Here is a 15410-nt window from a genome sequence, read left to right on the forward strand (position 1 = left end):
AGGGGCGTGGCCTAGCTCAGTGGTCACCAACCAATGGGCGAGGGAAACTTTTCTCTTTGGTCCTCATGGTGGAGAGCTGACATTGCTGTAAAACACCCCCTTGTGGCCAGGGGCGACAACAAAAGACACTGTAAACAGCGTTTCGATGAGCACTTTGACCTTTGGAGCACTGTGGTGGCTAGTGGGTGTCCGCCCGCTCTTTTGCCCTTTTAACGAACAGGCTTTCTAGGAAGAGATTAGGCAGCCATGTTAATTTCACAGACCACTCGGGAACATTACAATGAATGGGGCTGAATGGGATCCGCCGATCCCTATTTATTAAATCTATGTTAATTTTTTTCTTTCTTTAAAAAAAAAAAATCTTGTATAACCCCTTGAGTAATTTGTTTATACCCCGAGTACCCCCCACCTGAAGGATCCTGCCAATATTTCTACAAAATGATAAACTAAATTCCGATTATTTGGCAAATGAAGCACTATACAATACACAATATATAAAATACACTCCAATTTAAAGATTGGACAGAAAAACATAATTAAAATCCTACGAACCTAGACTCTATTGCCGAGGGGGAAGCTTATTATGGGAATCACAATTCTTCTACCCTTTTTAAATGTTTTCTGTCAGATTACATGCATGCATATTTAGCACAAATAAACAAAGTTGAGTCAACCTCTGGTCCTTGTGAATTTCTAGTCTCATTCTTGCAATAGAGAATTAAGTGGAAAAACTGGCACTTGATGCGAGCCGTTAGCATATTACTGCTTAGCATTAAGGTTAGCATTCTCTGTTATTGATGTGTTTATAGGCCATTGAAACACTTTGCTCCTCTGCATGTGTCTTTATTTGGTAGAAAATACATCCATAATTCAGCATTTGTCGAATTAGCGGTGGGTCGTAAAGAGCAGTTCTTATTCCCCCGTTTCTTTTCCTGTATGGCGGCTTCGAATTGGAAAGTCCTTTATGTGGGTGTTTCCAGAGTCTGTATCTATAGTTTAGTCGTCATTGACACAAACTGAGGGGAAATAACCATGATGAGCCACATACAGGGATGTTGGCCTATACAAAAAATGCATGAAAATGAATAAACTGCTTTTTTTTTTTTTCCAACAAAAAAAGCAGAGGTGAGTGTGACTAAATAATCAACTTGGACTGTGGAATAGCACTGTTCAGTAAATAAATTTGAAGAAAATCACTGTATATGAGGAGGATGATGTCCCTTACCTGAAACAGTCTGAGGAGGCGCCTCCATGTTTCTTATGAACAACAAAAGGACACAGTATACCAGCGGGAGCAACAGGACGAGCAGCAACAACCAGACCAGTGGACTCCGACCTGCAGGGGCTGAGAAAACATTCAGCATCAATAGCTATCATAGTATAGTACCACAAGTAAACAGTTAGGGTGCTTCATTCAGTCATTTCCCTGCACACATTCGGATGTAGCGGCTTTTGAAGTAGCAAGAGCAAAAGCAGTAGTGGCAGTAGAAACTGTAGTGAAAGTTCTTGCAGTTGTAGAAATATGAGTATAGCAGTATTGGCCCCTCATGGCTTGGGAAGGAGCCATGTCATTTATCAAAAAGACTTTTTGCAAATCCAATCCAATAACAATAAACAATAAATAATGACAATAAAATGTGATATTACGTGTTTTAAAACACTAAGGAGCTTCGAGTTACGTTGTAAAACTCACAAGAGCGTTCGTCTGGAAAGTGTATGAAGCCATATTTTGATGTATTTGAAATTGTCTTGCATTATTTATGATTGTGTATTGGTCAGTAGTTAAAGTGAGTATGGACTTGCCTGGTGGAGTTGGTGATAAAGTGGCATTTCCCCCCTGAGAAGTAGTTGTAGAGGTAGTGGTAGGAGTAGTAATAGTATTTTTTTTGTCTTGTGGAGTGTGCCTAAAGAACAAAACACATTAGATTACCTTAGATTTGATTTACTTTCCATCTGTATGAGCCAATGTCTACTGTACCAACAAGCTTTTCTATCAGAACAGACAATTGGAAGCATCTGAAATCTTACTTTTCACAGTTTCCAGCCTTACAGGGATGGCAATTTCCGTGTTTGTAGTAGAATCCTTCTTTGCAAACACACCCGTGATCGGCATATTCGGTGCACTTTAAAATCATGTTCCCTGTGAACAGATCAAACCAGAATCAAAATGTAGTACTTGTGAGGGCTGTCAGCATTTAAACGTGTAGGATGTGCTCTTATTTCACAAAGGACACTACATCTTTATCTGAACTTCAGCTGCTTGGACACAAGCACAAGTTTCAGTGGTTAGGTTTACACATTACATCACAGAGGGCCAGTCAATATTCGATTGATAAATGTTACAAGACATGTCCTCAAAAATGATGACCTCCATTAATCACAAATGTGAAAGATTGAATCTATATCAGATAATAAATATCAGATTATTTCAACACAAGCGAGACAAAGCAGTTACACAGTACGTGTCATGTTGCACTAACAGCAAAGTACTACTTAATATACACGGATAAAGAAATGAAGTACATTCTGCTTGAAAGAGTGGGAAGAAGAGTAGTGTCAGTAAGAAGTTCTGCTTTTTATACACCACTATAGTAATCTGATAACAACTCCATGAATCAGATCATGATCAGATATTTGGTCTGCATGTATGTGAACATCTTTAACTACTGGAGGCTGCACTAACACTAATAAGGACTTGATTTAGGACAGGGGCTGGGACTGTGGAAGTAGGAGAGAGTCACTATATGTTCATTTATGTTGGTGATAACCATAGGATTTCAAAACCCTTAGTGGTGGACTCTGCTCTCGAATAATAAACTAGAACTACAAACACAAAATGTAGAAATGAACAACTTGGACATTGATAATGTAAATGTGTAAATGTTTTAGGTGCAGATTTTGTCACCAAGTATGTAGATCAAGTGTTGCGCTATATCATTTACAGTACAAGTATATACGGGTTTTAGAATTTAAATTGTAAACTTACGACCACATGCTTGACACATAATGCAGGGCCCATTGCTTTTTTCCTTGAAGTATCCTGGTGGACAATTTAAAGCCAACGTTGTTGAGATGAAGAGGAGTGTCAGCACACTAACCTGAAAATACCAAATATCAGACACAGGGTTTACGACTGTCACTACTCTAGATCCCAGACATTACAATGGATTGCAAAATCAAAGTTCTTTACCAAAGAAAAACAAACAGTGTCAAACTAGTCAAAATATTATTTTTCCAAGTAAGTGTTTTATTGCGTACAGCGTACAACGAAATAATGTTCTAACATATAGTGTATATGTATATGTATGTATATATCTACATATATACATATACATACACATATGCTGTGAATAATTTCATTGCAATGGTTGTATTTACTACGTGTATTTAATAACACTGTTTGATCAATATCAATTTAACAATATCTTGTCAGGATACATTACAAATCACAAGAGGCCGATGCGTTCTATGATTGTATCTATATTCTATATTAAGTGTCTAGAATACAAATAAGTGGAGTTTCCAAGAGCTTGAAACTGTGAATCAATTTCCCATTAAGCGTAAGTGTGTTGATTGATTCTATCTGAATTAGGGTCATCCACAGCACACAATAGGCTCAGTGTCATGATTGTAATATCTGTATATGATGAAGTATTATATAGCAGTGTATTGTCCCACTTCTATCTATCTATCTATCTATCTATCTATCTATCTATCTATCTATCTATCTATCTATCTATCTATCTATCTATCTATCTATCTATCTATCTATCTATCTATCTATCTATCTATCTATCTATCTATCTATCTATCTATCTATCTATCTGTCTATCTATCTATATTGCAAAAATGAGCAAAATCCGCCATGTTTCTTTTGAGCAGCAACAACCTTTGATATATTTGAGGCAAAACTATAAAAAAGTAAACACAAGGTGAGAGCTGTCGGACAATCATTCACTTGTGTCACGACTATTGAACAAATAACTGCAGTATAATATTTGAAAATCTAAGTTGGCTTATTATTACAGAATGGGCCCGGAATCCCAGAGAGTTTGGATGACTCATCTGAACTCAATACCAAAGAAGGATAAATGCTACGCTGCGTCTGTATTTGTGTTTCTGGTCTCACTACTACCACAACAAAAATCTGCATGTTAAAGGTGCATCATGCAACTTTTTATGTTACCAAAAAAGTTGAATTTGTGCGTATATTTGACCTCTCAGTGACCCAGTGGCTGTATGACTGGTTAGCATGGTGCCTTTATCTTCCATCACAGTGGATCCAGGATCAATTGTTTTTTGAGATTTATATATATATAAATTGCATAAAAAGTTGCATAATGCCCCTTTAAAAAGCCCTATCAAATATTGTGGGATTATTACATTTTGAGTCATCATCCCTTTAAATTTTGTCCAAAGAAACAACAAGACAACTAAAATTCGACTTACCAGGCTCATGTTGTACGGTGAACTCGAACATAAGTCATTTACTTTTTAATCCAGCCTTCACTATACGGTAACAGTCTACAATCGAGTGCCCCAAAATGTGCTTTCTTGTGAAGGGGCCGGAGGTGTAGCCCGTTTGGAGTTCCGACAGAAGTGGTGACAGAAACAGGAAACATATTGAGGTAATGTCATCGCACCAACCTCTAAAGAAGAAATGCGTCAAAACTTCTCAGAACGCGCGCTTCCACATTTTCCACTCACCCACTGCCTGCATCTGTGGCCGAGACTGGAAATGTGACTGCATTTTTAAATTTGACTCATTTTGTTTTCTTTCTGAAGAGCAGAGTGGACACGAGAATGCTGTAAACTATAGGATATATAAATATAAATATATATACTATATAAAACATTGTATAACTGTAAATAGAGCTTTTCCTCCCCATATGGTCTGAAGCCAGCGCCTACTATGGTGAGGTAGCAATGTCCTTCTCATGGCATTTATATCGTTTCTGAAGAACACATTATTAGATGATGTTTAGTGGTGAACCCAACCCACAAAAATTTAAAAAATTAATTATTTTATTTATACTATTTCATTTTTATCAATAGCTATTTCATCAATGTCTTCCTAAAATGGTGTTGACATCATCCAAATGTGGCTGATGGGTTGACAGCATTTGAAAACATCTGGATTGTTCATAATTTGCGACGTTTGAGGCGGCATAGGGAAAATAAATTAAACAAAATACATCATTCTCAAAGTTTACCTCGCTGTAACTGTTTCCGGAGGTAGTACACATCTGTCCTTTCTAGTTTTAGCTGTACAAAGTGTTAAATGTAATGGTTAAAAGTCACTGAACATACTGAACAAGGTTAAAGGGATATTTCTGGATCTTCTCTCTTCTCATTTCTCAGTATGTTGCTGATTTCTGGAGATTTTTTTAATTTTATTTATTCTTTTATTCATGCAGTGCTCATATTTGAAGAGTTTAGTGGTGCTAGGCTAGTGTTTGGCTAGTGCATGTCTATGGTAACTAGTAGCCTGCATTAAAAACAGTCTGACCCAAGCACAGTGCACCTGAGGCAAATCACTTCTAACACCTGAGGCAACCCATATAAATGTCTGTGTTGACTGAATAATTCCATTTTGCCATTTAAAAGAACCATTTTGCATTTAAAATAACTTATATTTGAGCAGCATCAGCTTCCTGGTTGTAGGATCTGCTCGGTTACCGGATCTACAGAAGTTTGTTAAACCTGCGGCCGACATTACTACACGTGGAATTCACAAAGGAGCTTTCGACAAATCAGATATGGCAACGTTTGGAGGACGGATGATTTTGAAGAGGTTTTTAATGCAGGCTACTAGGTACCATAGACATGCGCAAGACTAGCACTAGCCTAGCACTAGCCTAGCACTAGCCTAGCACTAGCCTAGCACTAGCCTAGCACTAGCCTAGCACTAGCCTAGCACTAGCCTAGCACCACAAAACTCTTCAAATATAAGGACTGCATGAATTACACACAAAAAAATCCTGGAATATCTCTTTAAGGTGGACATGTGATTTGTTGATCTCTGTGGAAATCTGTCCTCTGCCTTTGACCCAGGGACCCATCACCGGAGATAAGCCAGGCTGATGGTCAGAATCACTTGACTGGAGGATGAACTTGTTGTACGTGTTTGTAGGGGACACCGAGGCGCCCTAGGAAACCTACAAAGACAAGGGGAGAACATGTAACTCCACACAGAAAGGCCCCACCCGGCCCGGGATCAAACCCTGTACCTGCTTTTTACAGTGATGCCAGATTCAACGTGAATACATTCAGGTGTTGTTTGTATTGGGTGAATAAGGCCCATGTTTTACTAAACATTGGCTAGAACAGAGATGGGCAAAGTGTTTGGCCATCGACTCTCTTTCCATATTTTTTTTTTAAACCATTTTTGGGGGGCATTTTCCAGTATATCAGAGGCACCATGACCAGACCCCTGCCACAGTGGCGGAAGTGCCTCTATATTTTTCCCATTTTATTCATTTATTTCATTCAAAAGTGACATTCAAATATATACAACAAAACTGCAGTTTGAATGAAAAATAGAGATATTGTTGGCGCGGCCTTTGACTCATTTCAGGTTACTCATGTCGCCCTTTGTAAAAATCAATTGCTCACCCTTGCTTTTGAACAAGGGGCTAAACATGTAGGCTGATTAATATTATGCAAATAGTCCATTGCTGAGAACCTGTTAAATGTCACCAAATACAGGAACTTTTGTGTCTTAAAAAAAGATTTACTGGATGACTCAAACTCAAAAGTCACATTGTATAAAGTTGGTTCTGAACCTGCACCTTTGCAAACAGGTTTTGCAGGTTTGATCTGGTAAAAAAGGGCCCCAATGCTCATGTTCACCCCCAAACTGTAGAAACCATCTGCGACTGTACGTAGGTCCTGAGCCGCCAGCTGTTTGAGCGGACCGAGGCCTTTATTAATACTTTCGCATGAGTTTGTAGAACACATTCCTTGGTAAGTCCTGGATTCAGTTTGGTCCAGCTTCAAACTGAGCTAATTCTGAAGCATGACCAGCATGTCACAAAATTAAAACCAGAACACATTAATCACAGGAAGCGGTGTCATCTTCTGATCTATATCTAAACATATGCGTCTGGGTCAGTGGGAGGACTCTTAATCTCTGGGTCATATCTAAAGATAATACAAAGAAAATGTGCGTAAATAAGCACATACTTCCCACCACAAGCTGCTGAAGTCACACTAAAGACGAGTCATGGGAGCTTGACTTTACATTAGGGTGGAGATTATGTTAAAACAACCTTTCACACTCTATCAAAACCAGGGCTAAACACGGTGTGCCCTTTGTGAATCGTAAAAATGATGGTACACTTTTTTCCCCTGCTATTTTTATTTTTAATAACGTCAGTATTAAAACTTTTAAGCAGATTTTGGGTCCAACAAAAGCCTGAATATCAAAACACAGCATTTCCCCAGATCTATCAAACAAATACCATCAAAACAATATTTATCGACAGTCATTTTCGGGAAGGACAATTATTATTTTTTGGATGAAAATCCTGCCTTTGCCCAAGTAAAGGCAACACACATATTTAAAAATAATAATTCTAAAGAAGAAAGTACACGATCTTCACATTTTACTACTTAAATTTACTGGTAAAAGTGGCTAATTGGTGTTAAAGTAAAAGTACATCAGTAAAAAGCTGTGAGAAAAAGTGTCTCTTGAAAGTTACTCAAGTACAAACAGTAGCTGAGTAGCCCATTATTCGCCTAAACACATTTAAACATTTTCTTTTCTGCGCACAAGTTGGATCAAATGTTAACGGAATTGTCAATTGTATTTATGTTGAAATGTATAGTATTGTTTGGCTGGCGGAGAATCACTGCTTAAATGAGCTGCTCTCCTTCAGCACACTGATCCGTTTAGTTAAAACGGAGGGCCTCATGGTCAGCCTGGAGGCTGCGCAGGAACTGCTCGACCTCTCTCCGCAGCCTGTCGTTCCTCGGTCGGTCGCGCCGTAATATCTTGATACTGTTGGCTCTGTAGAAGGACCTCCATGGGATCTCCGCGGCCCTCATATGATACTTCACAGACTCCTCAAAGTCATGTTGTTCATGTCTCAGAAACTTGCCGTAGAAATAGAACAGCATTTGTTTGCTGCTGTCCTCCAGGTCGCGCCGTAGGAGCTCGTTGTAGATGCGAGTGGCGTCAGCGCGGCTGCGATTGGATTTAGCACAGATGTCGGCCAGTTCGATCTCCTTCAGAAGGCAGGAGTCTGGGTACAGAGAGACGACCTCGCGGAAAAGAGACACCGCACGGTCAATCAGCTCCTGACTCGCTGCCTCCCTCTGCAGGATTCTCCACTTGAAACACATGGCGAGACAGGCCTTCAGGTAGCGACTGTCGGGCCGTGTGTCCAGAGCTTTAGCAGCCAAATCCATGGCAGCTTCCAGAGGTAGGACACTGCGGTACAGCTCCAGAACAGTCCTGATGAGTTTGTGTATTTTGTCAGGGTGCAGCAAGACCTGAGCCGCCAGAGCACGCGCCTCAGGGCCCACCTCCTGACCTCTCTTCGCACACTGTCTGAGGTACTCCGCCCTCAGCTCCTGGTTCTCGGGGTCCTGGTCTAAAGCCTGTCTGATCTTTGTGAACAGTTCTTCGTCCACGTCTCGCCGTCTCTGAGAGTCGAGCAGAGCAAGAACCTGAGCACTGCGCCACTCGACCCGCCCCGGCTCCTCCCCCAGAGCCCTCTCCCACAGCTCCCCCGCAAAAAACTTCCGGTCGTTATTGAAGTGCATCAGACTGAAGGCCTTCTCTGCCAGCACCTCCGGGTGGTCTTGCTCTGTGGAGTGGTCCTCCCTTGTAGGATACTCCCTGCTTAGCTCCTCTACCCGCCTCAGGTACTCGTGGCTCAGGGCGGTCTCTCCTCGCTCATGGTGAAGCCAGGCCAGGTTGCTGTAGTTGACGAGGAGCGCGGGACCCCTGAGGGCCTCAGAGGCTGAGGTGAAGACGCTCAGGGCCTCGACAGAGTGCCCCAGTCGGGTCTGGATGAAGCCCAGCAGATTATAGATTTGTCCCCTCCAGGGGTTACTCTCATCGAGGAGGAGGTCTTCCAGTTTGTCTCTGACAGTGAAGCAAATGGCCTTGTTGCGCTGCATCTCCCAGGTGAAGTGGCATTGCAGCTCCTCGAGGTGGGTGCTTGAGGACCTCCGCTGGAGTTCCTGTAAAGCGTCAAGACTTTGTTCCCTGAAGAAGGAATCATGGTCTATGCCAGCTGCCTTCTCGTAGTACCTGATGGCCCTGCGGCGGTCGTGCATAATGATTAGGTGGTGTTTGGCATAGCGGTAGTAGAGAAGCTGTGTTTCGGGTGGCTCCATTTTTCGTTGGAACAGCATTTGGTACAACTCCTCAGCTTTGGAGGGCTGGGATTTACCATACAGATCTGCCAGGTCAATCTCCTTGATCAATGCCGTGTCAGGGTACAGAGAGATCACCTCCTTCAGCAGACTGACGCCTCTCTCCATCAGATGGCGCTGTGAGCATGCATCTTGAGAAAACACAAGTCTCCACTTGTAGCAGAGTGCGGCGCAGGTCTTCACGTAGCGGCTTTCGGGGTGCTTCTCCAGAGCTGCTTCTGCACACGAGATGGCCTCATCCACAGCCTTCATGAAGCGGTAGTACTTCAGTACTGACTTCAGGCCACTGTAGCTGCTATAGGCGATAGGGATGATCCGGGGCACCAGCTCCGCTACCTCCTCCTCCACCTGCTCTCCTCTCTTTGCTCGCTGACTGAGGTACTTCACAGCCAGAAACATGTTCTCTGGGTCCTCCTCGTGGGCTCTCTGCACCTTCAAAAGCTCCTCTGGGGTCATTTCAGCGGGTGTGTGCTCGTTGGTGCTTATGAGGACGATGGCCTGAGAGCTGCGCCACTCCACCCGCTCCGGCTGCTCCTCTAGCGCCTGCTCGAACAGCTCTGTGGCTACTCTCCTCTGCTGCGGACCGAACTTCATCAGAGTCCAGGCCTTCTCTGCCAACACTTCGGGGTGTAGCGGCTCTTCTGCAGGCTCTGTTGAGCAGCCCTTCTCTGTGGAGCGGTCTGTCCCTGTGGAGTGGTCCCCCCCTGTAGGATACTCCCTGTTCAGCTCCTCCACCCGCCTCAGGTACTCGTGGCTTAGGGTGGTCTCTCCTCTCTCATGGTGAAGCCAGGCCAGGTTGCTGTAGTTGACGAGGAGCGCAGGGCCCCTGAGGGCTTCAGAGGCTGAGGAGAAGAGGCTCATGGCCTCGTCAGACCCCAGTCGGGTCTGGACAAAGCCCAGCAGGTTGTAGATGTGTCCCCTCCAGGGGTTACTCTCGTCGGGACAGATATCGAGCAGTTTCTCCCGGAGCCGCAGCAGCATCCATGGTTCTGAGCTGAGGTTCCAGGTGAAGTGGCACTGCAGCGCCTTCAGGTGGAGCTCTGAGGGAGGAACGCTGTGAGAGAGGAAATATAGAAAATTTCGTCAGCAACTGGATTTGACTGTATTTAGATTGTGAGATGCCCCTCCTCCATTACTACCTACACATGGAGGAGAAGCTATAGTATCAGGGAGCCAGTAAGATATTGAGTTATGTCAGAGTGAAGTAGTGCCAAGGAGAATATACGTAGACTACATACTGTATAATGATGCATTATGTACAATGGCCATTCCAGGCCATTCATAGGAATTGTGCAATGTTCTGTGTGAAATGTATTAATCCTCCTACAGGAGCAAGATGGTACTGTACCTACGCTGTAAACTCGGCCCTTGCGGGTTGGGCAGAGCAGCAACAAGCCTTCACACGTCCAGGATTTGTCATTATAGCCCTACTCTGAAAATTTTAAAATGTATTGAACAAAAATCAGCAACACAAAAGTGATACCCCGCCTCAGTGTGATCATACTTTATCTTTAGAAACAATTATATTCTTTGGAGCTTGGCTCAGAAGCTGTTTCTGACAGGTGTGTAGACTCCAGGATTCTTCATTCTAGTGCGTTCTGGAGACACGCCAATCCACAAGGGCGTAGTACCGCAGCACCCTGCCATGAGGGCCAAAAAGCAACGATCTTCGCCTACTGGGGTGCCCGCCAACCCAGCACTGATAAGTGAAGAAGATGGATGAATGGAATTCATATGATGTTTTTGGTGTGGCACAGTGAGTGACACCTTTTAATGAGCTCCTTGTGGAGTGCCCCGTTTTGGTACAAGAACAGCATAGGCATTTAATAACACTGACCTGTCCTTTAGTGGGCTGGGATACATGTTTAACACAATACCTATCATTTCCCATCATTTCCCCCATTTACGTCAGACTTCAGGACACTTTGCTTCAGTCTTTAAAAGGTTGGAAAGTGCCTATGACAGATCAGACGGCTCACAGCAACAGTCATGTCTCTACAGGCCTAAGACAAACCGGTTTCACCTTTGTCCAACAATTGTTGCCTTTTTGGTGCTGCGTCATTAAAAATGTATAGTAACTTCATCTGTTTTACAGGTTTACATTTGAAAACATTAAACTATTTTTGCATTGCTAGGAAGCAACTGGTACATTGTCATCAATGGTGGAAGAAGTACTGAGCACAGGTGCAACAGATTTACAGGTGAAACATCAGAGACTGAATATGTCCCTGGTGTTTTCTGACTTTACTGTGATGTTTCTCACCAGAATGACTTTACTATAGTTGTGTTTAAACCACAATGAGAAACACTTATCATACATACTAAGTACAATACATACTAAAAATGTATTGCAGTAGAAAGTACAGATAGGCTCTAGAGTCTAAAGTGAAGTAAAACTACAAAATAATTAATACTTTTTACGTTGTTACTTTTCCAGCTGAGATGCCAAAACTGACTATAACTGTAATATAAGCAATCAGAATGTTTCATCTTCTACTGGCAACTACACAACAATGACATACAAAGACAATGCAAAGACCAATGTGCAAGAATAAGAATTTCAGTGATGGCATTAATCAATAACATGTACAAAATGCTACAACTACATTCATTAATGTCACAGTTTTTTACACAGCCTATTCATTTTATTTATTTACTTTATAGGATGTAAATTTTAATATCATAGTGTTATAAAGATGTTTAATGAGTACTTGATAGAGTCAGAAAACAAGCAAAGCTGCAGTTCAGCTTTGCTTGTTTTCTGTTTCAGACCACAATCTTTAACCTACCAAGTCCAAGCCAGGTCTAAAGTAAAATCAATACTAAACCAGGTGAAAGCAAAGGACTAAACTAGATCTTAAGACTCCTGCAGTGTCTCACCTCATTCTTCTTCTTCTTGAGATGCCAAAAAGACGTCAGAGAACAGCCGGGTAAATCCTGGTCACTGTTTTCTCCTGGTTTAGACCTAGTTCTGGTTCAGACTGCAGCCACACCCGGGGCGGGAGGCAGGCTATCCTGACTTTCAATTTCAGAGAAATAAAAGAGTAAGTGAGAGGCACAGAGTACCTTTTTAGGGACAAAACAAATGATACTTAAATGTTTTTTTTTTTTTTTGCCAACCAACTCAGATATAGCTATAATGCAAAGCTACGTGGCCAATTATATTCATACATATGATCTCATATACTTTTCTTTGCCAGCAGAAGCCAAGAATCTTGCACTCACCGCAGTTTATCATCTGTTCGTTTGAATCACGAGTGTAAATCACAGTTAAAATTCATTGTTACCTTGAAAATGTGTCATTAATTTAACTTAACCGTGAAGCACCTTGAATTATCTTGTGTATGAATTGTGCTCTACAAATAATGCTGCCTTCTGCAAAGCAACATTATAGAATAACATGAACTAAAATAACAACAACCCAAAAACATATTTAAAAAAGAAAGAAAGAAAAGAGCCGTACGACCTAGAAGTAATTACATTAACTCCAATATTTTAGACTGTACTTTATTGAAAAAATTACAATGTACTATAGTTTGGATGCTACAGTTACAATTTCTTTGACAAGCATTGCAATTGCAAGACATTTGGAATATTAATACCCGAGAAAAGACATTTCATTGACCTTTTTGTGACCTAATGGCTGTATACAGTTTGTAGTTTTTCTGGTGAGAGGGTCCGTCACGTCAGCAGTGAAAACCCACCAGAAACTCTATAAATAATTTACACCACTGTGATGGAGAGTAAAGGCCCCAAGCTACCCACTGGGTCACTAAAAGGTCAAATACGCACTGTTTTCCGCGTAAAAAGTTTCAAAATGCACCTTTAAATAAAAGTGCAAAAGTATCCACTTTCAATTGAATGCCTACTTTAAGTAAATAAAGTAAAAGTGTTCCACAGATACAAAGAGCCATTTCTCACGAATTGTGCTCGAAGACAGAATGCACCACTGCAGTTTTCAGATTATTTCATTGTGTGGTTCCTGATGAGAACAGCTTAACTGCATCTTTAAACATGCTCCTAATGACCAGCTCACCACAGAACATGCTCTTACTGCACTGGGTAGTCAAAGAATGGATCTGGATGAGGACCTATAACCTGTTTAAATCTCAAATTCCCAAACTGACTTCAGTCACGTCTCCATGGAGACGAGCTGGAGACGGACCCACTCCCGGTAAAGTTACCGTCAGAGCTGAGCCGCTCACAGCAAAGGCTCATGTTTGTTTGTACATTTATGAGGTATTATTTAATGATGAAAATATCTATTATAAAATAAATGCTTGAATTTAAATTGCATTTATTGGGTAAATGTTACACTGTGTGGCTAAATTAACCTCAAAATACTTTAAATCCAATTTAAAGATGTAGAGTAGAAATAAATACACGGTTTCTAGAAGATAAAGTCACACAAATTAATCAAAAACTATTTAACCTCTTAACCCCCGCCTTAACTGAGCACATTTTCTCCAGTTCAGCATTACCTGAATTACCTAAAAGCTTAATGGCCGGAGAACTTACAGCCTCTAGGCCAGTGTGACGCCTCATTTGAAAGCTAAGGCCTTCAAAACTGATCGTAACTTTTTTTGTCGTGTTGTTGCCGCGTTTGTGTCACATTTTTGAAGAGACTTTTTGTTGTGTTATTTTTTTGTTGCTTATTCATCACTGTATTGTCGCTCTTTGGTCACTATTTTGTCGCTTTTTGTATTGCGTTAATGTTGCTTTTCTGTAGCGTTTTCGCCACTTTTTGTAGCGTTTTAAAAAGTAAAAAAAAAAAGTGTACTTTTTTATACTCCAGCCTAACGTCAATTGTTCTTTTTTGCTAGTATAGTAGCAATAAATAATCAAGGCTGTGGGAACCCAGGGTGCTGAGGGCGCTGCAGAACCCCCTGGTGGATAGTTTGTGAACTGCAGGCAATATTAACACCTTAACTCCCACCTGAACCGAGCACATTTTCTCCAGCTTTACCCCAGTCCAAAAGCTTCTGGAAAAAAGGTGTGAAAATAGCAACAAAACTGAGACGAAAACAATGATGGAAATGTGAAAAAAGTGAGAAAACATTGACGATAAAGTGACAAAAATTTTACAAAAAATGGACAAAAAAGTGAGAACATTTTGACGAAAAATTGAGAAAAAATGGACGAAAATTTGACAAAAATGAGATGACTGCCCCCCCCCAAAAAAGTGATGAAAAAAAATCTGATGTGAGGAAAAAGATCAATTTAGTTTTGTAGGTCTTTCAAATGAGGTGTTACACTGGCCTACAGGATTTGGGTAAAGCTGAACTGGAGAAAACGCTCTCGGTTCAGGCGGGAGTTAAGAGGTTAATAAATAGGATTTATGCACAGAAAAAGTATTTTTGGGGGTAAATTTTGTCCCTCAGCGGCCCCTAACTAAAATATCTCCCCACGGCTCAGTAAATGATAGTATAGAGTAGGGCTGAAACAACTAATCGATTAATCGACAACTAATCGATTACTAAAATAGTTGTCAACTATTTCAGTAATCGATTAATCGTTTTCTAGTAAACACAGACTAAAATAGAGCAAAAAAGACATGAGAATTATGTAATGTGGATGAAAACCTACTTTGTTTTTTAAGTTAGGGTCTGCAGTGTTTTGTACATTGTAAATTTCATAAATATCTGTCTTTGCCTCGTCCAATCAGAAAGCAGAATTAGCACTAATAGCCTCCCACAAACATTTACTTTAAGTTTACTCCATCAACATGTCCTCAAGCGCCGCCACTTTAGCTTTATGTGATAAAAAAATTGAAAAAATACAATTTCCATGCACCTTTCACAGCCAAGCGATTAATCGATTAATCGTAAAAATAATCGGTAGATTAATCGATTACCGAAATAATCGTTAGTTGCAGCCCTAGTATAGAGTTCGGGAATGTGACGTCATATCGCTAAGCATTATGGGATTAGCAGCCATTGTAAACTAATGGAGATTTTAATAAAAGTTAAAATACTGGAGTTATTGTTCACATTAAAACACTTGGAGACCACAGTGAGTTAGAT

The 15410-nt window shown here is 41.1% G+C and overlaps 1 protein-coding gene across 1 annotated transcript; it reads right to left on the minus strand.

Annotated features, from left to right (window-relative positions):
- Positions 1–7893: 7893 nt before the first annotated feature.
- Positions 7894–10393, minus strand: LOC306964847 (uncharacterized protein; the record flags this gene model as incomplete). Its single annotated transcript, XM_079559007.1, has 1 exon — positions 7894–10393. The coding sequence occupies exon 1, from the start codon at positions 10366–10368 to the stop codon at positions 7894–7896; it is 2475 nt and encodes an 824-aa protein (XP_079415133.1). The 5' UTR covers positions 10369–10393.
- Positions 10394–15410: the final 5017 nt, after the last annotated feature.

This window comes from Gobius niger (assembly GCF_951799975.1).
Source record: "Gobius niger genome assembly, chromosome: 6".
In the NCBI taxonomy this organism is placed as follows: Eukaryota; Metazoa; Chordata; class Actinopteri; order Gobiiformes; family Gobiidae; genus Gobius; species Gobius niger.